Source organism: Akebia trifoliata, chromosome 2 (genome assembly GCF_017979445.1).
Source record: "Akebia trifoliata isolate Shusen 1 chromosome 2, ASM1797944v1, whole genome shotgun sequence".
In the NCBI taxonomy this organism is placed as follows: Eukaryota; Viridiplantae; Streptophyta; class Magnoliopsida; order Ranunculales; family Lardizabalaceae; genus Akebia; species Akebia trifoliata.
The window spans coordinates 11,645,352-11,669,498 of record NC_141376.1 but is presented as its reverse complement, the minus strand read 5'-3'; the positions used below and the strand labels follow the sequence as shown (position 1 = coordinate 11,669,498).

The 24,147-nt window shown below is 34.6% G+C and overlaps 1 protein-coding gene and 1 pseudogene across 2 annotated transcripts; both read right to left on the bottom strand.

Moving 5' to 3' along the window:
- Positions 1-244: 244 nt before the first annotated feature.
- LOC147409559 (noroxomaritidine synthase pseudogene) lies at positions 245-2,069 on the bottom strand (annotated as a pseudogene).
- A 5,935-nt stretch (positions 2,070-8,004) lies between these two features.
- On the bottom strand, positions 8,005-22,084 carry LOC147409558 (CD2-binding protein-like protein). Of its 2 annotated transcripts, XM_086430210.1 has the most exons (10): positions 21,926-22,084; positions 21,447-21,663; positions 18,208-18,333; positions 17,973-18,125; positions 14,600-14,729; positions 14,386-14,427; positions 11,189-11,527; positions 11,028-11,070; positions 9,262-9,339; positions 8,005-8,276 (listed from the first exon to the last, which is right to left on the bottom strand). In XM_086430210.1, exons 1-10 carry the CDS (start codon positions 21,997-21,999, stop codon positions 8,204-8,206), a joined length of 1,275 nt encoding a protein of 424 aa, XP_086286336.1. In that variant the 5' UTR covers positions 22,000-22,084; the 3' UTR covers positions 8,005-8,203. The 2 variants fall into 2 exon arrangements, with proteins under 2 accessions (XP_086286336.1, XP_086286345.1); XM_086430219.1 differs by lacking the exon at positions 21,926-22,084 and having other exon boundaries at positions 18,208-18,414; positions 21,447-21,587.
- Between the last annotated feature and the right edge of the window lie 2,063 nt (positions 22,085-24,147).

Here is a 24,147-nt window from a genome sequence, read left to right as displayed (position 1 = left end):
CACTCTCTTCACTACTTCCATTAATACTCCTTTGTGTAGCATCTTTGTCTCTACCATCCCCTCTGAAGTTGCAATGATGTCCAAATGGGCGCATTTATTTGGTTTAGGTACAAGTCGGGATCACTTTAAAGTTATTTCTTTTTAGCATTTCAATTCTCTTGCACCGCATTTCAAATATGACTAATTATTTATAGAAAATCATTTAAAAGCATTAACAAAAAAACAAGGATGAAGAAGATGGTGATCTTACATGTGACAACTTCTACAAAAATTTGTTATATGTGCCCACTTGGGCAATACCTTAGCATCTCTTTTGAGATAAATTAAAGAAGTTTTGACTCCTTTGAATACCTTACATAACAAAAATCCTGATTGGAGAATCAGAATATTTCTTTATTTAAAAATTAAAACCACCCACCCACCACCTTTTTTCATAGCTGCTTAAGGTAGCTTAAGAAAAGTAAGCTTAGTAATAGCTGATCAACTTGCTCTAAGTAAACCTGTCTCTTATCTTCACCTTCAAACCTTCCTTCATAAGAAGAACAATAGATGGTTTTAGAGATTCTGGCTTACCCTCCACCACTTGAACATGGAAGTTAAAGATAATTGATGCAGACACCAACTTCATCAAATTAAGGGACATCTCCTTCCCCAAGCAAGTTCTTGGTCCCGCATTGAAAATAAAGAACTTAGACATTAGTTCATTTCTTATCTTACCATCTTCATTGATCCATCTCTCTGGTTTGAACTCCATACAATCTTCTCCCCATATCCACTTCATCCTTGCCATGCCATACATAGATAATATTATCTTCAGGCCTGGCTTCACTCTTGTGCCATCAGGTAGCTTTTCGGCTTTCAAAACACTTTTATGGGTTGAATAAGCTGGAGGATATAGCCTTAGAGACTCACACAAGCTTGCATGCAAATAAACCAAGTCTCTAACTTCTTCTGGTTCAAACACTCTTGCACCATTGACACACTTAGTACTCTTCATGGACACTTCATGCTTTAATTCTTCAAAGATCTTTGCTTCCACGTGTGGAGCTTGAGAAATCAACCAAAAAAACCAAGTGAGACCAGATCCAGTTGTGTCCCTTGCAGCAAAAAGAAAAAGCAAAGTATTGTCCCTAATGAACTTATCACTAATATGATCTCCTCTTACTTGAGATTTGATCAATATGGATAATAAGTCATTAGTTCCAATCCCTTTACCTATCTCTTCCTTCCTTGAAGAAATCATCTCTTCAATGCTATGATCTATAGTTTTCCATGACTTAGAATATTTCCTCTCTTTTCCAACCCTCAACAAATTCAACAACTTCCACCATGTAGTGGGCACAAGATGCCTATAAAAAATGGTTTCTGTTGCAATATCAATGGCCTCGGTGAACTCGTTACTCGGAAAACCTGCACAAAGTTGCTTAGGATTTCTCCCAAAGACCATGGTGAAACTAGCATCAAATGTTAATCTCAAGAACACATCTTGAAAATCTAGGACCAACCCATCTTTGGAAAATTGCACCAATAAAGGTAATAGTGCAGATTTCACCTCGGATTGGCTCACTTCGGTGGCATAGCTTCGGAACTCCCTCGATGAAAACCGACTATGTAGCATCTTCCTTTGAATAAGCCATGGATCAGAATCTGTAGTAAAAATTCCATCTGCAAATACATCTAGCATTTCTGCAAAAGCTTGGCCTTTGGGATAGTTAGAGAAGTTGGTTTTGAGGATGTACTCCAAGTTTTTGGGATGGCATGTGATAAGATAATTCATGCCTGTGAACTTTGGGCCTTTTATTTTGAATGAACCACCAAACTTGTGGAAAGCCTCAGTGATTGCTTCATTCACACAATGAGTGCTTCTGAGGATTGATGGCAGCCTTCCAAGAACTGGCCAGTTCAATGAGAATTGGTTCTTGCGTTTGAAGAACCATATGATAGAGAGGAAACATAGTAAAGCAAACCAAACTTGTGGCCATTGCTTCAAGTGAAACAAAAAAGAAAGCAACAAAGAGAACTCCATTTTTTTTCTTTGTTTTTTTAGTGTATTTTGGAGCTTTTGAGTTGATTTGGGGTTTGCTGAATATGGGTTTATAAAGAGATATACTATACCGTGACTAAGTGCTCAACTACCAACTTAAAGGCGTATAGGGTGGGTATGATAGCTGGGAAATTTCATGCTTCCCTGCATTTGGTTGCAAATGGAAAATTGTATTCTATTAAAAAAAAAGTTCATTATAAGGGTTATTTTTTAGAATAATTTACCAAAACAGTACAATTTTCAAAAGTAATCACCAAAAATGTGGTGCATGTTTTGGTAAATTTACCTATTTTTTATGATTGAATCATTTAATTATCAGCATACATTTTGTGGGATAAGGTTTTGATAATGAAGACAACAATGATGAATTAATAGATTCTGAAAATTGGTTAAGATTGATTTGACTAATAGTAAAAAGACATGCTGATGCATATGCTGTTGCTGTGGCAAGTGCACAGAATCGTAGATTTTTTTTTCCTTGTGTATCCCGGAGAAAAAGATCTATATATGGTTCTGTGCACTTGCCACATCAACCGTGTACATGTTAGCTTGGCATTTTATCACGACTTGATTGATTTCTATTCAATATGCAAAGCTAATGATGAATCAATCTAATCATATTTCATTTACCAAAGAGGTGGTATGATATCTCTCTCAATGCAAAGTGACTTTTTGGCCAAAAGTGGTCCGATCAGGTTCACCCTGATTTTGTAATAAAATTGATTTGGTTAATAACCATTACTTTTTGTGAATACTAACTTTTATATAAATAAAGGAATTTAGAAGAAGAAAAAATGTGTATATATATATATATAGATGCTAACCTCCAAGATTTCATGGGGATGTTAGTATTTTTCAACACTTTTTTTTTCAATAATATCCTTATTCATTTTGTCTTTAAGTAAATACATAGGGTTATGTTAGTCTTTTACATAATAAATACTTGTTTGCATTAATTGTCAAATCATTATTACAAATAAGACATTTAATTATAAAGATTAAATGCCCTTAACATTTATTATGTGAGAGACAAGTATTTATTATGTAATTGAGTATTTATTATGTAAAAAGATTATATAACATTATCTTTTTCATTAAAAGACAAAATAGATAGAGATATTATTTGAAGAAAAAAATAAGTATTGAAAAATAATAACGTTCCCATTAGATTTTGAAAGTTAGCATTCCCCTATATATTTTTTCAAGTATTTTAATAAACATACTTCAGTCCAAACAAATTGAATGATAATCCAACCAATAACAAATATTCGATCCAATCATGGGTTTGATAGTTAAAATATAGATTTTTTCCTTCAACTAATAACGATCTTTTTGAAAATAATTAAAACCTTCTTCTCCAGAGTGTATTTCATACTATAGTTGATGTAAGGAGAAGAATAATCTTCCAATTGATTTGTTGATTCTCAAAAGAATATCTAATAATTGGGCATAAAAAATGTAAATATGTGATTTTCGAATTCAAATATCACCTCTATGAGGATTTAGAGTCGTTACCATTCATTTTTGTAAAAGAATACGAATGATCATCCGAAAGTATCGTTTTGACATCGTAGTGACTCTCATACGGATTGGACGTGTTGGTCTACTTAAGATCTAAGTAAACAATTCAATTAGAAAAAGGAGAAGGCATTAGGCACCCCTTTCTCTCTATCAAATAATGGTAACCTTCAAAGGTTTGGTCATTTTTTTATAAAACAAAATAAATAAATAAATGGAGAGTTGAATGATCAACAACTTGTACCCTAAAAAGGGATTTGCTATTGGTTTGGATCATAAGGATCATCTCATTGATGGAGATGATCCTCCTTAATACCATGCCTTAAGAACCTAATTTTGGAAAGTGTCAACTAATGGCTATGGGCACATTCTCATAGAGGGTTCATTTATCGATTGCATTAAATGTATTATGTTTAAGGGTTTAAAATAAATTTTTTTTTTCCAAAATGGTTACAACGCCTACATTTTTTATCGAATCGAAATTCGATCTACTAGAGGTAGAGGGGAACACTACACTTTAGGGGCTTTCTAAAACAAAAATAAAATGGGTGAAGGGGAGAGGTAGAAAAAGGAGATGAAAAGGGGGTAGAAGGGGTGCAACACTATATATAACCCACCTTAAAGCTTGAGCCTTCCTTCTACTTCTTTTTGTCCTTCCTCTTCCTTCTTTTTCTTAAGTCCTTAATAGAGTTACATGGATTTCTTTTAGAGGAGAAAATGTAATAAGAGAGAAAGAGAGTTTAATAAAGATGAGTTGAAAATTTTGAGTCTTTCAGGGCTTGATAGCATGAGTCATTTTTTAATAGTAAATGGAGGGTATTTATAGGATTTTTAAGTTGCTTTTAGGGTTAGAAATGTCAAAGGAGAAAGATTATAATGGCATGTAGTGTAAGTATGAGAGAAATGTTATTTGGAGGTTGAAGAGGGGTATTTGTGTAAGGTGATGGAAATGGGTCACTCTTGACACAAATGGATTGGATTCTTCAACCCATATGGGTTGAATGTAAGGTGGGGTTAAGGGGTATGGTGTTTAATTAAGAGAATGAGTCATGCAAGGGATTAGGTGGTTAGATTTTGGGAGGGTAGAGAAGGTGGTGACAAATGTCCCAAAGATGTGGGTGTGTGTGTCAGGTAAATTGATTAAGGAGAAGGGGTGTGGGTTGATTGCTTTTTGATAGAATGATAAAGATAGATTATGACATGGGTGTGATTTGAGGTATGGATTTGCTTACTTTTTAAGAATGATGATGGGGTTGGTTAAAAAAATTTGGGAGGTGAAAAGTGGTGGTAACAAGTGTCCCCCCTATGATCAAGGGTTGCATGGATTTTAATTGGTGTTGATCATGGGCATGGATGTGGGTAAGGGTATGAGCTTTAAGATTGATTAGGTTGGGCTTGTATCTTGATGAGTATTTGAGTCTTAGGATCAGCTTGAATCTAAGGTTTGGATTGGGGTTGGGTTGTATGGGATTAGGGTTAGGTTAGATTAAGGTATTGGCTAGTGGTGATACTAAAATGGTTGTTTGAAGATCGATGGGTGGGCTTAAGACGTTTTCGAATTTGGAATTGGAGTGGTAAGATATTGAGGAGGTGAGGGACTTGTGAGGCCTTATTGTGGGTCCATGAGACTCTTAGGGGTTTTAGGACCTTTATGTTTGATCGCAAAGTCAAATTTCAAAGATTTGGGCTTTTTAGGCCCGTTAACGAGTTTTGCAAGAAAACTGATTTTTTTTTTTTAGGTCCTTTCGAGTGGGAACCCGTTCAAATTGGGGTATCTACAAAAAGTATGTTGATTCACACAGAATATAGAGACATTGGAAAACAACAAGAAAATTTACTAAGAACGAAATATTATCAAAAGTGCCTTCTAAAATATTACATTTGTCAAGTCAAAATTCCAAATCTACCCAAAGTCTTCACAAAAATACTAAAAATTACTAATTTGACTTAAACATTATGCTTAAACTTACTACTAAATATGGAATAACTAAACTCACAAAAAACAATACAATGGAAATTTGCTAAAAAGAAAAATTTTACAAAAAAAAAGATCAATTTTACCCCTTAAGCGATTGAATTTCACGACTTTAATTTGGAGTCAATGATCTTTAGATGATTGATTAATACTTAATGCTCATCGATAGTCATCCGTGTATATAAAATAATAGCGATTCTAATCTACAGTCGCAAAGTTATTGTCTCCGGAAGTTATGAGACACGTGTACCCTTTCTTTTGCTCTTCTTTTGATTGATCTACTCCAAGGCCTCTGTGTACCCTTCTACTATGATCTTTTACATCAATTGTATGAAAACTAATCAAATCCACCCGATTGGATTTTGAGGTGTCTCGAACCCAAATGAAATCAACTCAACAAACAATTGAGTCAACCGATCAACTTGGTCTAGTAAGCTAAAAATGATCGTTCCAGACCAAATTATTTGGCTCTATATAGTGTTTCTGTGGAGAGCAAGCAAAAAAAAATTAAATGTTAAAAACCATTTTTCCAATATTCATAAGTTTAATATATTTTTCTTTGACTCATTGGAGTCGACTCTTAAGTCTGCCAAAACCATCATTGTATCATTTAAAGAGTGCTGATTTTGAAACTCAACCTGACAGGGGGACTAGATTCTGTCCCTTGGGATACACAACTACCAGCCATCTGCAGTTGTGTATCCCAAGGTACAATTACATATCTCGGGTGAAAAATTCTATAGTTACTTGTGCATGACACATCAGTGAATTTTCAATTGATACTACATAATAAATGCAATGTAATATCACAAGGACCTTAACATTGCATTTTGTCAGATCGTTTCTTGATCTGTAGATTTAATCAGCTAATCTCGTATTCGAAGAATTTTGTGATTATGAGAAGAAGCTTTACTATGATTGTGACAAAGTTATCACAAAAGTTGGCATAGGGGTATCTCAAAGTTGTAGGGTTTTGTCTAAAATCTTAGACCTCTGCTGAACCAATACACCCAAAGGTTACTGCTGTGTTGAACATACTTTCACTCTATTGTACGCAACTGAATTTAAAAAAAATGTCTGACTGCATGTAACAACAATGAATACCACGAGCCAGAAAGATTTCTGGGACAGTGTACCACAATCCCAACTACCAACTTTATTGGACAAATTAATTAGAGGAGGTTGGTTGAGGGAATTTTTTTTTTTTTTAAATAGTCCATAAGTTTTTGAACAGTCTCTTAATGGTTTATTTAGTAAATTTTTGTTTTTTTTAACATCTCCCACGTTAAATGTCCAAACCATTGGAATTCATCATTTTCATATATATAAAATATATATATATGTGGGTAGCATTCAATGGCTTTTTGGGAAAACATTTTTCAAAACATGGGTTAGAGGTTTTGGAATGGGCTGATTTTTGGTGATGATGATCTCCTCACCGTAGAGATCATCCTCACCAAAAATCAGCCCATTCCAAAACCTCTAACCATGTTTTGAAAAATATTTTGCCAAAAATATTTGTTACTGAACGGGACCCATATCTATATATATATATATATTAGGAGAGACTCCATTTCATTATAAAGGATTTAAGAGAGAAGAAGAAATCATTTTCAAGATTTTAAGGGAATTTTACAAACATTTTGAAGATGTAGGTAAAAAATTAAGATTTTTTCATTTTTTTTCCCTTAATTTTTTTATGAAAATCAATCAAGAATGATTCTTTTGGGTTAAAATCATTGAAACAAAGTTAATGGACAAATCATCTGTTTGAAAAATTATACAGGAATTTCTAGTTTTATAAAAATTCGTAAAAGAGGTAAAAATAAATCATTTTATTCTTTTTTAACTTAAACTACTGTCATTGAAAAAATGAAAAATTAGTTAATTTTTTCTCTAACAACGAAAGCAATCACACACATCCTAAGTCCATAAAATATTTATATGCTATGTAAACATTTCTATAATGATCCTTCAAATATTTTTATAAACCCTTAGAAACCATGACCTACTGAACAATTGCAAATGGAAGTATTTGGATCTTTATAATTTAACAAAGTGATTTTTATTTTGGTCATTTAAGAGTAACTGGCATGGCGGGGCCCACAGCAAGGCAGAATACGCTTCGAAGTTGAATAAGATGGAAGTCACTGACAGAAGTAGCTCAACTGTAGGAGAGAAATTTAGATGAAGGATACCTCTGTTCGCAGTCTCTCTGCCATTAAAAGACTTGAAACAAAGTTGGTCGTTGCAACTCTTTCGGATAACTGACATAATTACTGGTGTACCCAAGCATCTAATAAAACAAGCCAATCAGTTGGATTTGAGTTGAGGAGTTTTTGTTTTGGGTCAGCTCATGATACTTGGGGTATAGACATATCTAGCAGCCCTAACCAGAAATTAAGAAAAAAAAAATCAAGATTAACATTTGTTTTGGGGGTAATCTACAATACATAGAGCAAACCCAAAAACAAAAAAAGATTGTAATTTCAGTTTCAGATCCCTAAGTGATCCACAAATAGAAAAAGTTTTAACAGGTAGGTGAAAATTTTGGGAGGCATAATCCAGGTTTAAGAGCTATAATAATCAGATTTACAACGTTAAAATTGACTCTCTTCCTCTGTACAGGGACTAAAGTGGAGTAGCGAAATCAAATTTCTCTTATCTTAGGTAGCTGGATGGGCAGCCTCCTCACCATGGATTTCTTCATATGTGCCTGTCTGCTCATTGAATGAGTACCTAAAAAAAAAAAAACTTGTGTCAGATGGTTGCAACTTGAGGGGGCCTCAATTCACTCCCGCCCCCACCCCACCCCACACCCACCAAAAACAAAAAAAAAGGGAGCGCATGGCTAGAAGAAGTGAATATAACACAAAGTTCTCCAATAAGGTCAAAAATAAATATAATAAGTTAAGAATGTATTTTCACTGTATGAATGCATATTAAATAAGTTCTTTTAAGATTTCCGTAATGTTTCAACAGTTTTCCATACATGTACAATGTCTCCATAGACTTGCACACCATATTTCTGATTTCGACTAGTACAAAATTTCTTTCAACTCCCACCCTAAAAATGAAAGTACGAAAGAGTAATTACTTATGCCACATGTTTGTAAACGGCATTACAAACCATTATTATCCCATTTTCAATGGTAAAGTACTTAAATTCAGAAGAGTCTAAAAGAGTTTTAACAGACTCAATTGACTTTTAAAAGGATTGCAAGATGAAAGCAAGACTTCAGATTATATAAAGTCAATTTCTCTCAACCGACCATGAGTTATTATCCCTAACACCAAGGTCACCACTACAATTTTTTATTTTTTTATTTTTTTATAGTAAATGCTTGGTTAGGACAGGTAATATGGTTAATGGTTAGCATAAGAAGTATGGGTTCAAGAAGGTTTGAACCTAGGACGTGAGAACAACCCTCCAGACGTCTTACCACTTAACTAAGTGGCACTTCTTTAGGTCACGACTACATTCAATTGTGTGTTTCACAACTATTTGTGGCAAATTATATATAGGTAATTCCTTAAGGCTCATAACATATCTTCAATAAAGAGATGACTATAAAAACAGAACAAATTAAACCGAGGTAATTTTATAATGCAATGCGAAACCCTACATAACTTCACAAAAGACGTATCTATTTAATCAAATAAAGGTAATTGATCAGAATCAAATAGAATAAGACAGTGAGGAAAGATGCATTAAGATTATTACCATATTCCTGAACTTGCACTGCAATACAATCCCGATGTAGGGTCGTAATAGTAGCCCAAGCGACTGCTATAGTAGTAACTGAAAGGGAAAAACAATATAGTGAGAATTTAACTGAAAGACAAATCAAATTCTACGAAAGCATGCAACAGGTGTAGGAAGCACAAATGTATAACAATTCTGAAAATCCCCATTTAGGCCCAATGTTAGAATATGTGTGATTCTAAAACACCCCGAGGAATGTAATCACTATCAATTCAGACGGTTCACGCTTCATATGACCATGAAAACAAGACAATAACAAAATATGTCATGTATTGCTAACTATTTATTTTCACAAGAATACCTCATACAAAGAGAAATGACAACATATATAACATTGATCACCTTATCACTCACAAGATTGTGATACCAAATAGGTTTTATATGAAAAGCGCATGAAGAGGGAGTAAATCACCTATTTATGCATTAATTATGAGTTCATTTGGGAGGTATGGAGCTGATCTATTTCATTGTTTGGCATCAAATGTGTTTTACTAAGTAACATTGGGGCTATTTTAAGTTCTTGCTCAAGAGAGCCATTAGTTGTGATGGAAACATCCTTGGAAGATTCTCCCTCTTCACTTAAGTTGGGGTACTGGGTTCATGGAAACTAGAAAGTTCGTCAGTCATATCTAAGAAGATTGAGGTAGATCTTTGTTAGAGACTGTTTAGAGACCTATTTATAACTTTGTTTTTTTCAAAAGAATATAAAAATGGACTTTGTTCGCAATTGATCTTGTGAGTTCCAATACAGCGGATCCCACAATCCAAGCTGAAACAACACTTGAGTCACAAGCTATACACTCTTTTGGGTTGCTTAAGTAAGCACGAAGAGTTTGATTCTAGGACGGATCGTTGCTGCAGAACCTTTCTGAGAAAAAGCGTTTTTCAATCTTTATTCCATGTCTTCCAAGAAGAATCTTCCAGAGCAGTATTTCACAATTCAGTCGATGGGTTATAGTTCTTGAGACTCTGGATTCTAGAGAAATTTAATAATGGGGAAGTTTAATCCAGTACTAGCCTTGCTAATTTCTCATCTTTTTCTCTGTTCTTTAGTTGAAGACATCCGGAGTGGGATCGGAGTCGAGATGGTGTTTTCTAGGCTGCATTGGATAAAATTTTGAATACTGTTATATCAATGCTAGGTTTACAATGATAAGGAGGATTTGATCCAAGAACCCATCATCAAAATTCTAGGGTTTTTGTACAGATTGTACTTATGGTGCAAAGCCTTCAAGGAATTCAAAGGGGTCCCTCTTTGAGGACTTTGTTGTCTAGATAGATTGCATTTGTAATGAGAGAGAATAGTGGGGTTGGAACTGTTGTGTTTCTCAGCACTTTCTTTCTTCATCATCATCTCTCTCTTTCTTAATGGTAGGTCTCCTCGATTCCCTTTCTTTTCAGTGCCTTTCTTAATAAATCTTATATTCACCTAAAAGAGGTAAGCAGAGTGTGAATTGTAGAATCCACAACCACTCAATAAAGAGGCTCATGGTTTGTTGTTCATACAAAAGAAAGAATCAACCATTGTTTCCATTGTATCATGGTCCAAGCATAAAGGATAAGTAAAACTGACCAAACACAATGTGAACTATCCTTAATTCTTTAAACAAAAAATGGATCACTTATTTTACTTATTTGAGAGAATATATTACCACTAACAATTATATCACAAACTGTAAGAGAGAGAGAGAATCATGTGTAGGCTGACCAAAGAGAGTGCTTACCCAGATGACTCATCGAATACATAATCAGTTTGCAAGTCTACACCTGCAAATTCAGTAAACACAAGGTACAATAAATAAGAATTTATTCAGCACACAAATGTTACTTCGAAGGTAACTTGAGTTGCAGCAAAATATCTAGGCCCATTAGCAAGGGAAGTTACCTTCTGAATTTATGTTTAAGCTTTCTGTTGAAGGTCGAGAGTCAGGTTCAGCACTAGAACCAGAACCCAAACCATTATTATCAAAGGATGGTTTCAAAGTAGGGTTTTCATCATCTTCTGCAAACATATCAAATGTATCAGCAGCATTACTAGATGAGACTTGGGCGGTAGATATATTCGAGCCTGAAGGACCCCTGTCCGGGCCAGGGAGTGATGAGGAGGCTACTCCAGGGTATACTTCATTGGAGAAGGCATCCTTCCCTGCATTGATATCAGAAACACCATTGCCCACACTTCTAAATTCACCCTCCTTTGCACGAGCTAACATCTCGTATCCTTCTGAAAGGCAACAAAGAATAGATCAGCATATTAAATAACCTTCTAATGAATGTCCAACAGGAACCCCCAAAAAACACAAAAGCAGCCCACTCACACCACCCACATTTACACATATATACATGCAGCATACATAATACATAAATCCATCCATCTATACTATTATGATAGAAGGATGAGTATTGTTGACCAAAATCCATATTAAATAATTTTTTAAATTTCAGAATTACCCTTTGATAGATCCATCAATGCATTCGAAATCTATACTATTCTAATGACAGAAGGGTGAGTATTATTGACCAAAATCCACATTAGACAACTTTAAAAATATATATATAAGAGTACCTGTGGATAGATTCATCAATGCATTCGAAATAATCCATCAATACTCCTAAAAATTGTGGACCCTAGCCGTTGCACTTTCTATATATATATATATATAGATAGATAGATATATAGATAGATAGATAGATAGGGTGCGCTGCACAAGTAATGTTTTTCCATTTAATTCTATCTAAATGTAACAAAACCACACAGAGAAGTATTACAAGATGTTCACGGGCGATTAAAAAAGAAGAGCCCTAAATAGTTCAGTGATATCAAATGATGTCTTCCAACCAGGGCATGCATAAAACAAACCAAATAGCACACTGCAACCACATAGACAACCTACAGTAGCCCAATTTAGTAGTCACCCTTTCATTCCATTTTCAAACCACTAAATGGCCCATTTGGCAGTCACCCTTTGGTTCCACTTTCAAAACAGTAATTTTTAAAAGGACCAACCGGAAGACAATGACCAAGGTGACCTACCTAATGAAAATACAGTGGTCAACAACAGAAACACCATTTCAAGAAAAACTGTCACAGACAACATGTATCATCCATGCATCTGAGGCAACCAATCCAAAGAAAAAGATGCAGCACCATGACACACCTACATCATTGTTAGAGTAAGATCTCATGTTCTTTTAATGTTCAGTATGTAATATTTATATAGCTTTGTTGAATACGAAGTCTGCCTTTTGAAGCGCATATTCTGATGGAAGTCATGGCATTTGATAGAATTGATTCGGGGGGATTGGAGTTGGGATTTGGTGGTAATCAAGACAAAATGATATTAGGAGGTGGGAAATCATTTTCCAGGTCGGTCTGGTGGGGGTGGGAAAACTTTTCTTGTGCAGGGTGGAAAATCATTTTGGAGGGGAAAATGAATACCACACCTAAAAATAGCATTTTCCATGTGAAATCGTTTTCCCGTGAAAATATGGAAGTGTTTAAAAGAAAGCAAATGAAGTAAAGAGGCATGATATAGGACTTGTGATGATTTATACACTAAGTTACGTACAAGAGAGTATGAGCAAGATATCTACAACATTACAAGGATGAGAGGAAAAAACTAGTAAGAGATCAAATTAAATGCCTTTAGAACAAAAACCAAAGCATCTTGGTAAGCAACTAGATAATTAAAGACTTTGGTACAAGAGAGGATGAGAAAGATACATACGAATCACCAAAAGATGAAAGAATAAAAACTAGGGAGAATAAAAATACTAAATGCAATAAGAGAAAAAACCAATGAACCTTGATAAGGGACAAGGAAATTAAAGAATGGCTGAAGGGGTATTTTTAGAAAATCTGAAATGAATATCAATGGAGCATAGAACTAAAAGGAATCACAAATCCTATTATGGAAAATGTTTTAAAAATCCAGCCACAAAATGCACACGGCTTACACCTTGAGATGAGAATTTGGGCCTTGTCCTTGAGGCACAACTCTAGATTGATTTTAAGAGCCTTACACCTCATCCATTCAAGGCTTGAGGCTTCATTGACACTCTAGCCAGGACTCTATAAGCGGATACATGGGTCTACTTATGATTTTTTTGTAATTCTACCTATTCTTTTTCCAAAATGGGTCTACTATTATGCCAAAGACAACAATACTAAGTTTGGGATTTTGTATGGTTCGAACAAAGACTGCCACATGAAATGACGCTTTAATTTCCATTCATGATTTCACTGGTAAGAAAAATGCACTTGTGAACAAAAGTTTTAATGGATATATTACCGTGGAGGGAGGAGGGGGGGAAGCCTCTCAATAGTTACGGGGATGAGATCTATTGGAATTTATTTCTCAAGAAGGATGCAAATTATCGGGAAATCAAAATTATAGCTGCTTTGTTGGACAGATTGTCTAAAGAAGATATTGCATTAGGAGAGGAAAATCAGAACATGTTGAAATGGACATCATTTGGTTGTCTCTCAGTTTGAGCATTTCATTGGGAATTTTCTTTGGCGAGAAGGGACAAATGGCAATGAGATACCCACTAATTTTCCAACTAAAGTCATGTGGAAACAGCTCATTCCCACAAATGTTTCTTTTTTCAAGTGGACTGCCATACTCAACAAAGTTTTAAAGGTAGACCACTTAAGAAATAAGAGGAATGCGTAACTCCAACCAAATGTATGCTTTGCAACACAAATGAGGTTTCAATGGAACATCAAATGTTACACTTTTATGGGTAACATCTACTGTTATATTAGCCCTTTCCCAAATACATCTGTTGAAGACCATGAGCAAGCTATGAAGAAGATTGATGAATTAGGTTTTCCTTGTTGGTTTAGGAGTACAGTTTCTATAAATTTATAAGGGCTATCTACAATTTATGTAAATGATAAATGTTTATGGGGCTGAGAAATGTGTATCAGCTCATACATGTTTATTTTGATAATTAAAAAGAACTTAAAACTTTCAAGGTCCCAGAAGATTGCCCTGTCAGTAAGGCAAAGAAGCGAATTTAAAATCAAACATACTTATAAAAATAAAAAAATAAAAAGGAACCAAACATTATACTGACCCGCCTCACTCTCGAACACCTCCCGTTTATCATGGTAGACATCTACAAAGGGAAAATTGGACAAAAGAAACAACGTTATAAAACCAAAAATCATGGTTTGAATATCTACTCAAATAGAACATGGACTGTTAATGAATAGTATACAGCTTCCTCAAAAGAAGAGCTAAAATACAATGCTTTTAGCTTTATGGTTCTGTCAGTAAACACACTTAACTGTAATCACCATTCTCCATCAGTTTCATAGAGTCTTCTGTGAGCTGGTCAAACATAAGCTTTGTTTCTTCTGACATCTTCTCCTTCTTGTCATTTGAATTCCCCTTCAACCTTCTCAAAGCTTGTAAGACCTGCAAGAAAAAACAATATCAGTTTGTCTAGATGCAAGTTTTAATCCACCCATGCAATTTCCTCACAAAGTCCATCCTTCCCAACATGTAATCAAGACAACTCCTGCTAACAGAAAAAAATTTGGACCAATTCTCAATTTGTGCATATTTGAATTCCATAAAATCTAATTTGACATAAATGTTCAAGGTGTTCTTTCTTCTCGTTATTTGGGTTGGTGTTCAAGAGACATGGTAGACATGTTTGGTCTGTTGTCATGCTAGTTCCTAGTGTGGTCACTGATTTATAAACATTCTTGTGTTTTGCCTTGAGTTGGTGACGGGCTATTGGCAAAGGACACAATTATTGGATCTTGAAAGATAAGTACCGAGACAATCCAGACTTAAATAAGTCTATTGGAGATTATATTATTGAATAAGCATAGATAGATAAAAATTTCAAGGACATGAAAATGGAGGGATTTGTTGATAGTGTGAGTTCCTTAATTCATAATTGATTTCATTAACCTTGGTTTTGCTGGTGTTGTGAGGTAATATATACTTTGACATATCATATGTATTTGAAATTCTGTCTCTCCTGAGTAACATTTTGTTTTTTCTCTATCAATAAATAGCCTCATTTTGTGCAAATATTGACCAACGTTTGAATGAAGTAAAGTTGGCAATTGTGAACAAAGAAAATAAATTTAACTTCCGCAATGAGGTGGGATTCCCACAGGATACTTGGTTTGGTGATAACTCACGAAAGGCATAATGTGCCATGGAACCTATGGAATGACAATGACTGGGAAATTGATATAGTGGCAACCATTATGCATGATTTAAATAAAGGCATTGACTTAAAAGGTGTGGCAGATGTTAGAATATGGGCCCCTAGCAATCACTTCAATGTCTGCCTTTTACCTCCCATGGACGGTAGTCCAACGCCAACCCCCCCCCCCCTTCCTTTTTCTCCTCCTCTGTTAACCACACTTGGAGTCGATCAATCCATCCAAAATAGCTTTCCTTGAGTGGACAGAATTCTTGATAAAATCCTAACAATGGGTGACCTTAGAGGCAAAGGTTGGAAAATTCTGAACATATGTGCATGTTATGCAAGGCCAACAAAGAAGCTGAGAACCACTACATTCGCGATCCTTTGTCTAAAGCAGAGTGGGATGCTCTCCACCCTTCCTCTGGGAAAGATGAAATAAGCTAAGAGATCTTTATGATTTTAGATGAGACTTAATGCGGAACGCAACTGATGATGAGAATTACTACAACATTATTTTGCCATTAGCAAAATCTTCCCAATCGAGGAGAATTGATGGGGACATCAAATATTAAAGAATAGATTTTAATTTTTATTTAGTTTCTATTTTAGGACTTTAATTTTATGTTTTTTGAGCTTATTTTGATATTTTATTAGCCTATGATATTAGTATAATTGTTTAGAAGCAATTTGGTAATTTTATATTAATTTTTTAATGAGTTTTCATAGGTTGAAAATTCAAGGCAAATAAAATTACGGAATTAAATGATATTCTGCTTTTGTTTTATTTAAGTTGTTTTAAGTTTATTTACAACCATTGGATCTCTTTATTTTAGTTGGATGGTGGAGATTGGATTTAGGATTTAGAGAACATTATAAATACTTGCTTTTTGTTGTAATTTTCTTCAATTATGAATAAAATTGAGATTGAACCTTTAATATTCCCATTAATGGTGTGGTGTGAGGCCATTTTGAAGTGAGTCCAAGACAATATTTGTTTTCTCTATCAATTTCTCAATCGAGATTTCCCTAAACCACCTATTTTGCTTAAATCAAATTTCATTTTCTTATCTCCCCTCATCATCCTGCATCAAGGATTGGTGCGCTAATGCTTTTAACACTCAAGGTCAGATTCGCAATCTATTAGTTCTTATGGAAGGAGCAAAACTGTAGAATTGGTAACGACAAAGTGGTATTTATGAAAGTAAAAGTCACACTTCAAGTCATCGGTCTTCAATCAATTGAGAAATAAAAGGCCTCTGCTTTGAAGAGTTAGTTTTTAATTGGAGCGGCAAGATTCTAATATGTAATTGTTTTGTGAGATGTTGTTCCATCTACTTTGTGTTATTTGCCATTTTCTTCAACAAAATTTGTTATCCTCAAAATAAAAAGATATGGAGGTGAAATCCAACTGTCAAATTTTCAGTGTGCTCCACAGGAATAATCAACTCAGTCATTCTTCTTTTCCTCACTACTCTGCGTAGCGTTTCCCCAATTCCATCCAGGGTGGCCTTCACTTGGACAACTATCAATAACAAATCCTTTATGGCCGACCATTTGATAAGCACAAGGAAGACCATCCAAGCATGAGTCTCCTTAATCAGTTCAACAGGAAATCAATGGATCACGTGCTGCTTCATTTCAGTTCCACTAATTAAGTGTGGTGAGCCTTCTTTCAGCCCTTCTCCTAAGAATGCATTCGAACTCTTCCAATGATGATATTCCAATGACTTCAGCTCCTAAGGTCTCTTACTCCAGGATGTACTCCCTTCTATTAAATGCCGGGTGATTTGCAAGAGAGCAATCATACTTTTCAGAACAAGGTTGGGTGGGTCACTTTGGCTCCAAACACACTATAAATTGAAGCAATAATTTTTCATTGGTCTTCCAACTGCAAAAAGTTAGGGATCACGGGTATGAGAAATTTGTCTTTAAGTGCAACAATATTACAGGGCATTGTTAGTCTTGTTGGGCTTGTATATTCTTTTTGTATGGTTAGTGAGCTTCCTAAGTCCTAACTAATTATTTTTTATCATTTCTTTCTCTTCTTACTTTTCTTGTCCCTGTGTTCAGTGAGTTTTTCCAACTTTTTCTTTTTCTAATTGAATTTTACTTGCCCAAAAAAAGAATTTCAAAAAAAAAAAAACCCTAGAGAAATGCCATTTTCAATTTTTCCTCAAGTGATCAACCTGTATTGATGGATTTGACATTGACAAACCTTTTAGAGCTTTAGTATAGATATAAAAAGTTTGATTAAGCTACAAGACATGATGCTGCATTTCAATCTGTGAATAATTTGAATTCCACAAACAATTAATTTGACTTCCAGAGAATTGGGAATAACCAGAAATGGAGAAAACATGATTTTTCCTTAAAAGTTCACTTCTGATAAAAAACACCAAAATAAAATAATCACAAAAGATTTTAGCAAATAAATATACTGAATATTTCTAGAAAAACTCTTAACAGAATAGGGAAACATACTGAATATTTACCGTTTCTCCTGGCTCAAGCAGGTTAGTGATACGCCGTTTAAGCTTCCCAATGTCTTCAGAAGAAAGGTCATCGATATCCTCTTCATTTTTTGCTATATCAGAGCTTTTTTTAGCAAAATTTGTATCAACATCCACGCTATCCAACCATGCATCCTACATCAATATATAAGTAAATAAGAAACAGGTGTTGTCCTGTGGACGTACCTCAGTTTACTGATAAATTAAATGAAAGTACCTCAGTTTCATTCTCATGGACGTATTCAACAAAATTTCCATCTGCATCAAAATAGCCTTCTTCCCTCTCTTGATTCAGATTAAATGGTTCCATTTGAATCCCATCTTCAACAAAATTGCCATTATCCTGCCAAAAGCAATCCCTCATTATCGCCTATCCCTTTCCCAATTACTGCTGAAACTGATAATTATCTTTGACTGTAAAATGCTGCCAATCCAGTGAAAAAAGAAAAAAAAAAAAAGATTCGAAGTTAACTAAAAAAATGTAATTACATAAGCACCAAAGTAGAGAGGCAAACGTAAATCCTCTGAGAAGACTTCTCTGAAGAAGCAATGCAATACAAAATTCCAGATACCGGCTTGGGAAGAAGGAAACAAAAGGTTTTAGAAGTGGCAGATAAAAGGGAAAATTGCTAAAAAAGAGTTGATTTTTTAATTATTTATTTTAAAAAAATTAATTTTTAAAAATTACCGAAAACGATTTAACACACTGAACAATTCAGCTTTCTTTTCAAAGCACTGGACTATCCAACGTTTTTTTCCAAATCGCTGGACTGTCCAGCGTTTTAGGCATCTTTAACATTTGAGCACTAAAAAGAGTAAGGCTAGTCTTACTAACTTAGTAAGATTTTAAATCTTACAATTTGTGGCATCCAAAGACATGATCCGCTGCCTCATGGATGTAAAGGACAAAATTCTATGAACATAGAAAAGATTATTTTTTACAATTAAATTTTAATGTTAAATTTGAAGTTCAATGACCGTCGATTTCAAAACCTTGGATTAAGCCCAAAATATATTATTTTTTTGAATTTGTTTTTTGGAACTGAGTTTTTCCATGAAATCTAGAGGAATTCTGTATTGGATCGCCAATTTGATAATCCATTTGAGTTCAAAGACAAATCTTACTGAGTTAGTAAGGAAAGTGTATTTCTACAATGCACATAGTTTGTTACATGTTAAGCCAAACTTAGGAAAGGACAAAACTCTGGACAATCCAGTGATTCAAAAAACGCTGGACAGTCCAGCGAGTTAAATTGTTTTTTGTAATTTTTAAAAATTCATTCCTTTTTTGATAATTGATTAAAAAAGTAATCTTTTTTTAATAATTTTCCCTAAAAGAAATGATAACATAATGATAGATATTAGAAAAAGAACAACAGAAGAATAGAGGATGCAAATTCAACAACCATTCTCCATTGCTAATTGGTGAGATAGCAATTCATGTCCTAAATAGGGTGCCAAGAGAGGGCAAACTACAAACCTCCAACTGAGAGCGGCAGACCCCAGGAAACAAACTCTGGAGCATATGGGCACAAAATTAGACAAATTGTCCATAAATTTCATAAGGGGCAAAGGAAAGCCTTGGATGGTAAAATTTCAAGGAAAACGCAATGGAAGCAATATGCAAAAGGGGCACCAGATTTAGGTAAGAGGTGACCATGAACCATCAACCCTAAATACAAAAGCTAGTGAAAGTCAAGGGATTTCTTTGTTCCTTTTCTTTCTTTATAAGGTGGGGTGGGAAAGAATTCAGTGCCCCTGAGGGAGGCATACATCACTACGCACTGTAAAATCAATTGAATCAAAAGCCTCCATATTTCTGCTTCCATTTAAAAACTAAAGCTGCACAACTTAAAAATAGTGACTAAATTTCCACCTATATAAAGGGCAATCAATAAAGTTGAAGACTTCCTTCCAAGAAAGTGATGCAAGAAGAGAAGTGCTTGGTTTAGCTAAACAGTCAAACGTCATTAAATTAGTTTCTTGGAACAGCACTACTATGATTTTTCCATTCTATATTCCCTCCCATGTGTTTTATTCCTCATTACAACACGTTTTAACAATATTACCATTATAATATTGATATTTGGTAATACCCTTTCTTTTGCAAAAAGCAAGTAAAAAAAAGGGCCACTCAAGGGGAGAACTACAACCAATGTAAATGGTCCCAAAGAATAGAAGGTACCAGCAACTCCTAGATTTGCTTGGGGGGTGGTTCCTTGGTAAGTTGAAGTTCGCAAATGGTAGTACCTCAAACTTCAAAACCCATCTTTACCTAAACTCCTAGATTTTTGCTTGTTTATTAGCCAGGATATTTCAATTCTTACAACTGATACATTAGTGATTGCAACTTTGCTCGAAACCCACTTCTTACATAAATAGTTTTGGATTTTTTTCCATGTATTCTTTCCACACTTGCATCAAATTAATTAATTATCATTACAATGACTATGAATTGATCGAGATGATTGGACATAAACCAATGGGACATTTTATGCATGTGGAAGGCTCTAGAAGAGCATGACAAGGGACGGAATGGTATGGACTAAGGCAGGACTCAGGAGAACACAAAGGATTGAAGATGGGCCATTACAGGAGATTCATGTCACCATCCAAATGGGTTGTATTTCGGAAAACACATTGTAATAGGCGATTATATGTGCACGATGTACTTCATAAAATATCCCAACATATAATCTGCTAATATCCCAAGTTCTGTATAAGAATAATTACTTTTCTTATACATTTAAAGCTATTTTTAAGGGACGATGATTTTTTCCTATTCGGTGAAAGAGGGCAAAGGTGTGTGGGAGAAAAATGATTGAACGGGGGAATAATTCGTCCACAAAGGGGGGCAGAGTGCGACCCCCAAGCAATTGGAGGATCTCACTGGGGGTATCCCTTTATTATCTTCCTATTCTGGTGACAGATTGTAGGGCCTGAACTCGAAGCTAAAATTGATGATCTCAAGCTGGTTGCTCAAGCCCAACAGGGGAACTTTCCAGTGAGGAGGATCCCATTTAGAAGAAGGAAGAAAAACCTACGTATCCTTTCAACTGGAGCTAGGGTCAAAGATCAGTCCAAGCAAGGATCAGCTCTCGGAAGTCAAACTTCTCCTCTTGAAAAAATTTACACTTCGTATCCATGGAGTTGGGAAACAAAACCTTTATCTCTCAAACCCTTTACCTTAAGCCTGAAAAAGATAGAATGTTCCACCACTACATTGAATCTGCCTTGGCAGCCATTGATACTCATGATGATTACTTTCACCCATTTATCCATTATTACTTATAAATATTAATCAGTGCGAATTGGACAAAGAAACACTCTTTTAGAAGTTCTCAGTCATTTTTCAGCTCCTTGATAGTGATTTTTAGCATTCTAAATGCAAATTCATATAATTAGGACTAAAACCCAAACCAAAACAGAACTTTAAAAGAGGGGAAACAAGCAAACCTCATATTTGACTTCAGCAGCAGAAATGTTGTGCAGAATACCTCTGCTTTCTTCACTGAAGAGCTCAGCCGTCATCTGACTCCGCCGCTTTGCACGTTCCTTGGCTGCAACGTGAGGGTTCGCCAACTCGGTCGGACCTTCATTCGGTCGGCTAACACCCACTACTTCATCTCCCGGTTTTACCTTCTTACCTTTTGGAAATCTCGGTCTCTTTTGCCTGAAAATTCCCCCCCAAAAAAAAACAATCAAGATTCAAACTTCAAGCATACAAATTGCGGAAATTGGTTTTGCGGACGAAATTTAATCCAAATGACAGTCAATTTTGAACTCAGGTGCACACGAGTCCATCGAGATTAACTAAACTAAACACTAACAATAAAACCCAAACACGAATTAGGAATCTTTTTTGCGAGAAACCCTAGAAATTGAAATGCGAGTGAATTAAGCTAGGGTTTAAGAGAGTAAAAGAGAATAGATACATGGGAGGTTTGCTGGAGTCTTCATCCTCTATAAGTGGGCGTTTCAGGTGAGAGCGCGAGAGCTTTTCTTCCATGGCAGCTGAAGATCTCTGATTTTTTTCCCCACCAAAATCGCCTTCGTCTTCGTCGTCCCCTAGTATCTAAATCTATGAGGTGGGTCCATTTGCACACACCGAAAGGGCTCAATGCACCCACTAAAGTGACGTTTGTTAAAAGAAGGAAAATTACCATTTCACCCTTTCGTTTTGGGTGATCGCACTCACCATCACCCATCAAACAAAAATTCAAACCCCAATTTTTTTTTTCTTCTTCCTTCCTTCCTCTTCCTCTTCTTCTTTTTCACATTTATTTCCTTCTAAGTTTTATGAAAAGTTAAATCAACGGAGATTAGATTTTAAGATTTTTTTTTAAAGTTATCTTATTTATTCGAATTTTACATTTAATCATGAAAGAAAATGAAAAATCACTATTAAAATCTTAAATTGACGAGTATAAATCAAAAAACTCGAAGTTTTTTAGATAATTTTATTTGATTGATTCAGACCAAGTTTATTTTAGTAAATTCAATAGGTGCCTCTCGAACATTATTAAAAAATTCAATAAATATCTACCGAATAAAATTTTATATTGAACATTACAAAACCAATTCAATAGGTACCTATCAATCAAAACTTTTCATGTAAACGACTTCAATTTGATTGAAAGTGTTAGGGTAAGAAAAATGAGTGAGATCAAAACTTAAAATCCTTATTGAAATCTTTCAAAATACAAAGAAGAAATGAGAAAGAGAGAAAGAAAAAGAAATTCTTCTGGACCTTTTAATATGGACAATAAAAAAAATGGAGATTAAAATTGATTATTAGGTGTGTACAAGGAGATATTTTAAAGTAAAGGTGGGTGTAGCAAGCAAGTGGGTGAAAATGAGCCATTTCTGTGTGTACAAATAGACCCACCCAAGTCTATATCTGTATATGCATTTGTGTCTATATCTTTCAAAGACAAAATGGACTAAAAAGAATATTCGAATGAATCCCGAGAATCAGGCTAAGAAGCGGTGTGTAATACACGGAACGGATCCTTTGTGATGCGTCTTTCCTATAGTGTCTTTTTTAATTAGTAGAGATTTAAATCTTGAAAACAAAATATATAAAAAAAAAAAAAAACTCAACCTTGTATGGATCATGGTATAGATCAGATTTAATTTTTATTTTATTTTTTAAAATATTAGAATTCTTCCAGTAAGATGAAGGCTTTGAAGATGGATGGTCCATGACCTCTAATTTTTTAATGAAACAGATTTTGTGGTTATATGATGTAGCTATCCTTCAATCGTCTAATCCAACTATAGGGTACTACATGGAAAACTCACTACAGATGATCCGCTCCCATAATGCACCATTGCGTGCATGTGGATTATGTAACTCACCAATATAGACCGCTCATACGTGAAATCCTAACATAATGACATGTGGAAATGAATATTATGGTCAATTTCATATTGGTTAGAAAAAAAAATTGATTTCCATGTATTCTTTTAACTTTTTAAGGTAAATTTATGGCAAATGCTTGGGGGCTTTTTTTAATTCTTTTAAAAATATAAAAGACTAGTTTATTATATAATAAAATAAAATAAAAACATCCAACTTGTCACTTGAAATGAAGTTGTTGCTTGGTCATGATCATGTTTTAAATATCGTCACCAACAATACAGAAATACAATGTGTCTCAACACTTACATCATCTCACGAGATAAATGAGATGTCTCTGATGATATTTTGAAAATCTTGGCCGAATTAGTAACACTTGTCCAAATCAACCGGGATTTTGTAAATTTTGATTAAAATTATTTATTATTAAAGAATTTAAATACTTATTATATAAATAAAAATGACTTTATCACTAAATGTCTTCTAATCTGCCTTATTTTATTAAAAAATAATAATTTCTATTTTAATTAAAATATATGTAAATCAACCATTGAAACGGAGTTAAAAGATTTGCCTCATTCAAAACAAGTCGACTCGATCAAGACAACTTGGTCTCATCCACAAACCAGACGTCAAACCGAGTTCTGAAACCATAGTCATGATTGTGCATTTGTCTTTTTTTCCTTAGTTGTTCTTCTTTTCTAGATCGGTCACCTCGACCTTCCACTTCTTTGTTGTATTGCTCTTTCCTTTTATCAATAAAAAAAATGTAGATTTTTGAAAATTTGTATATTG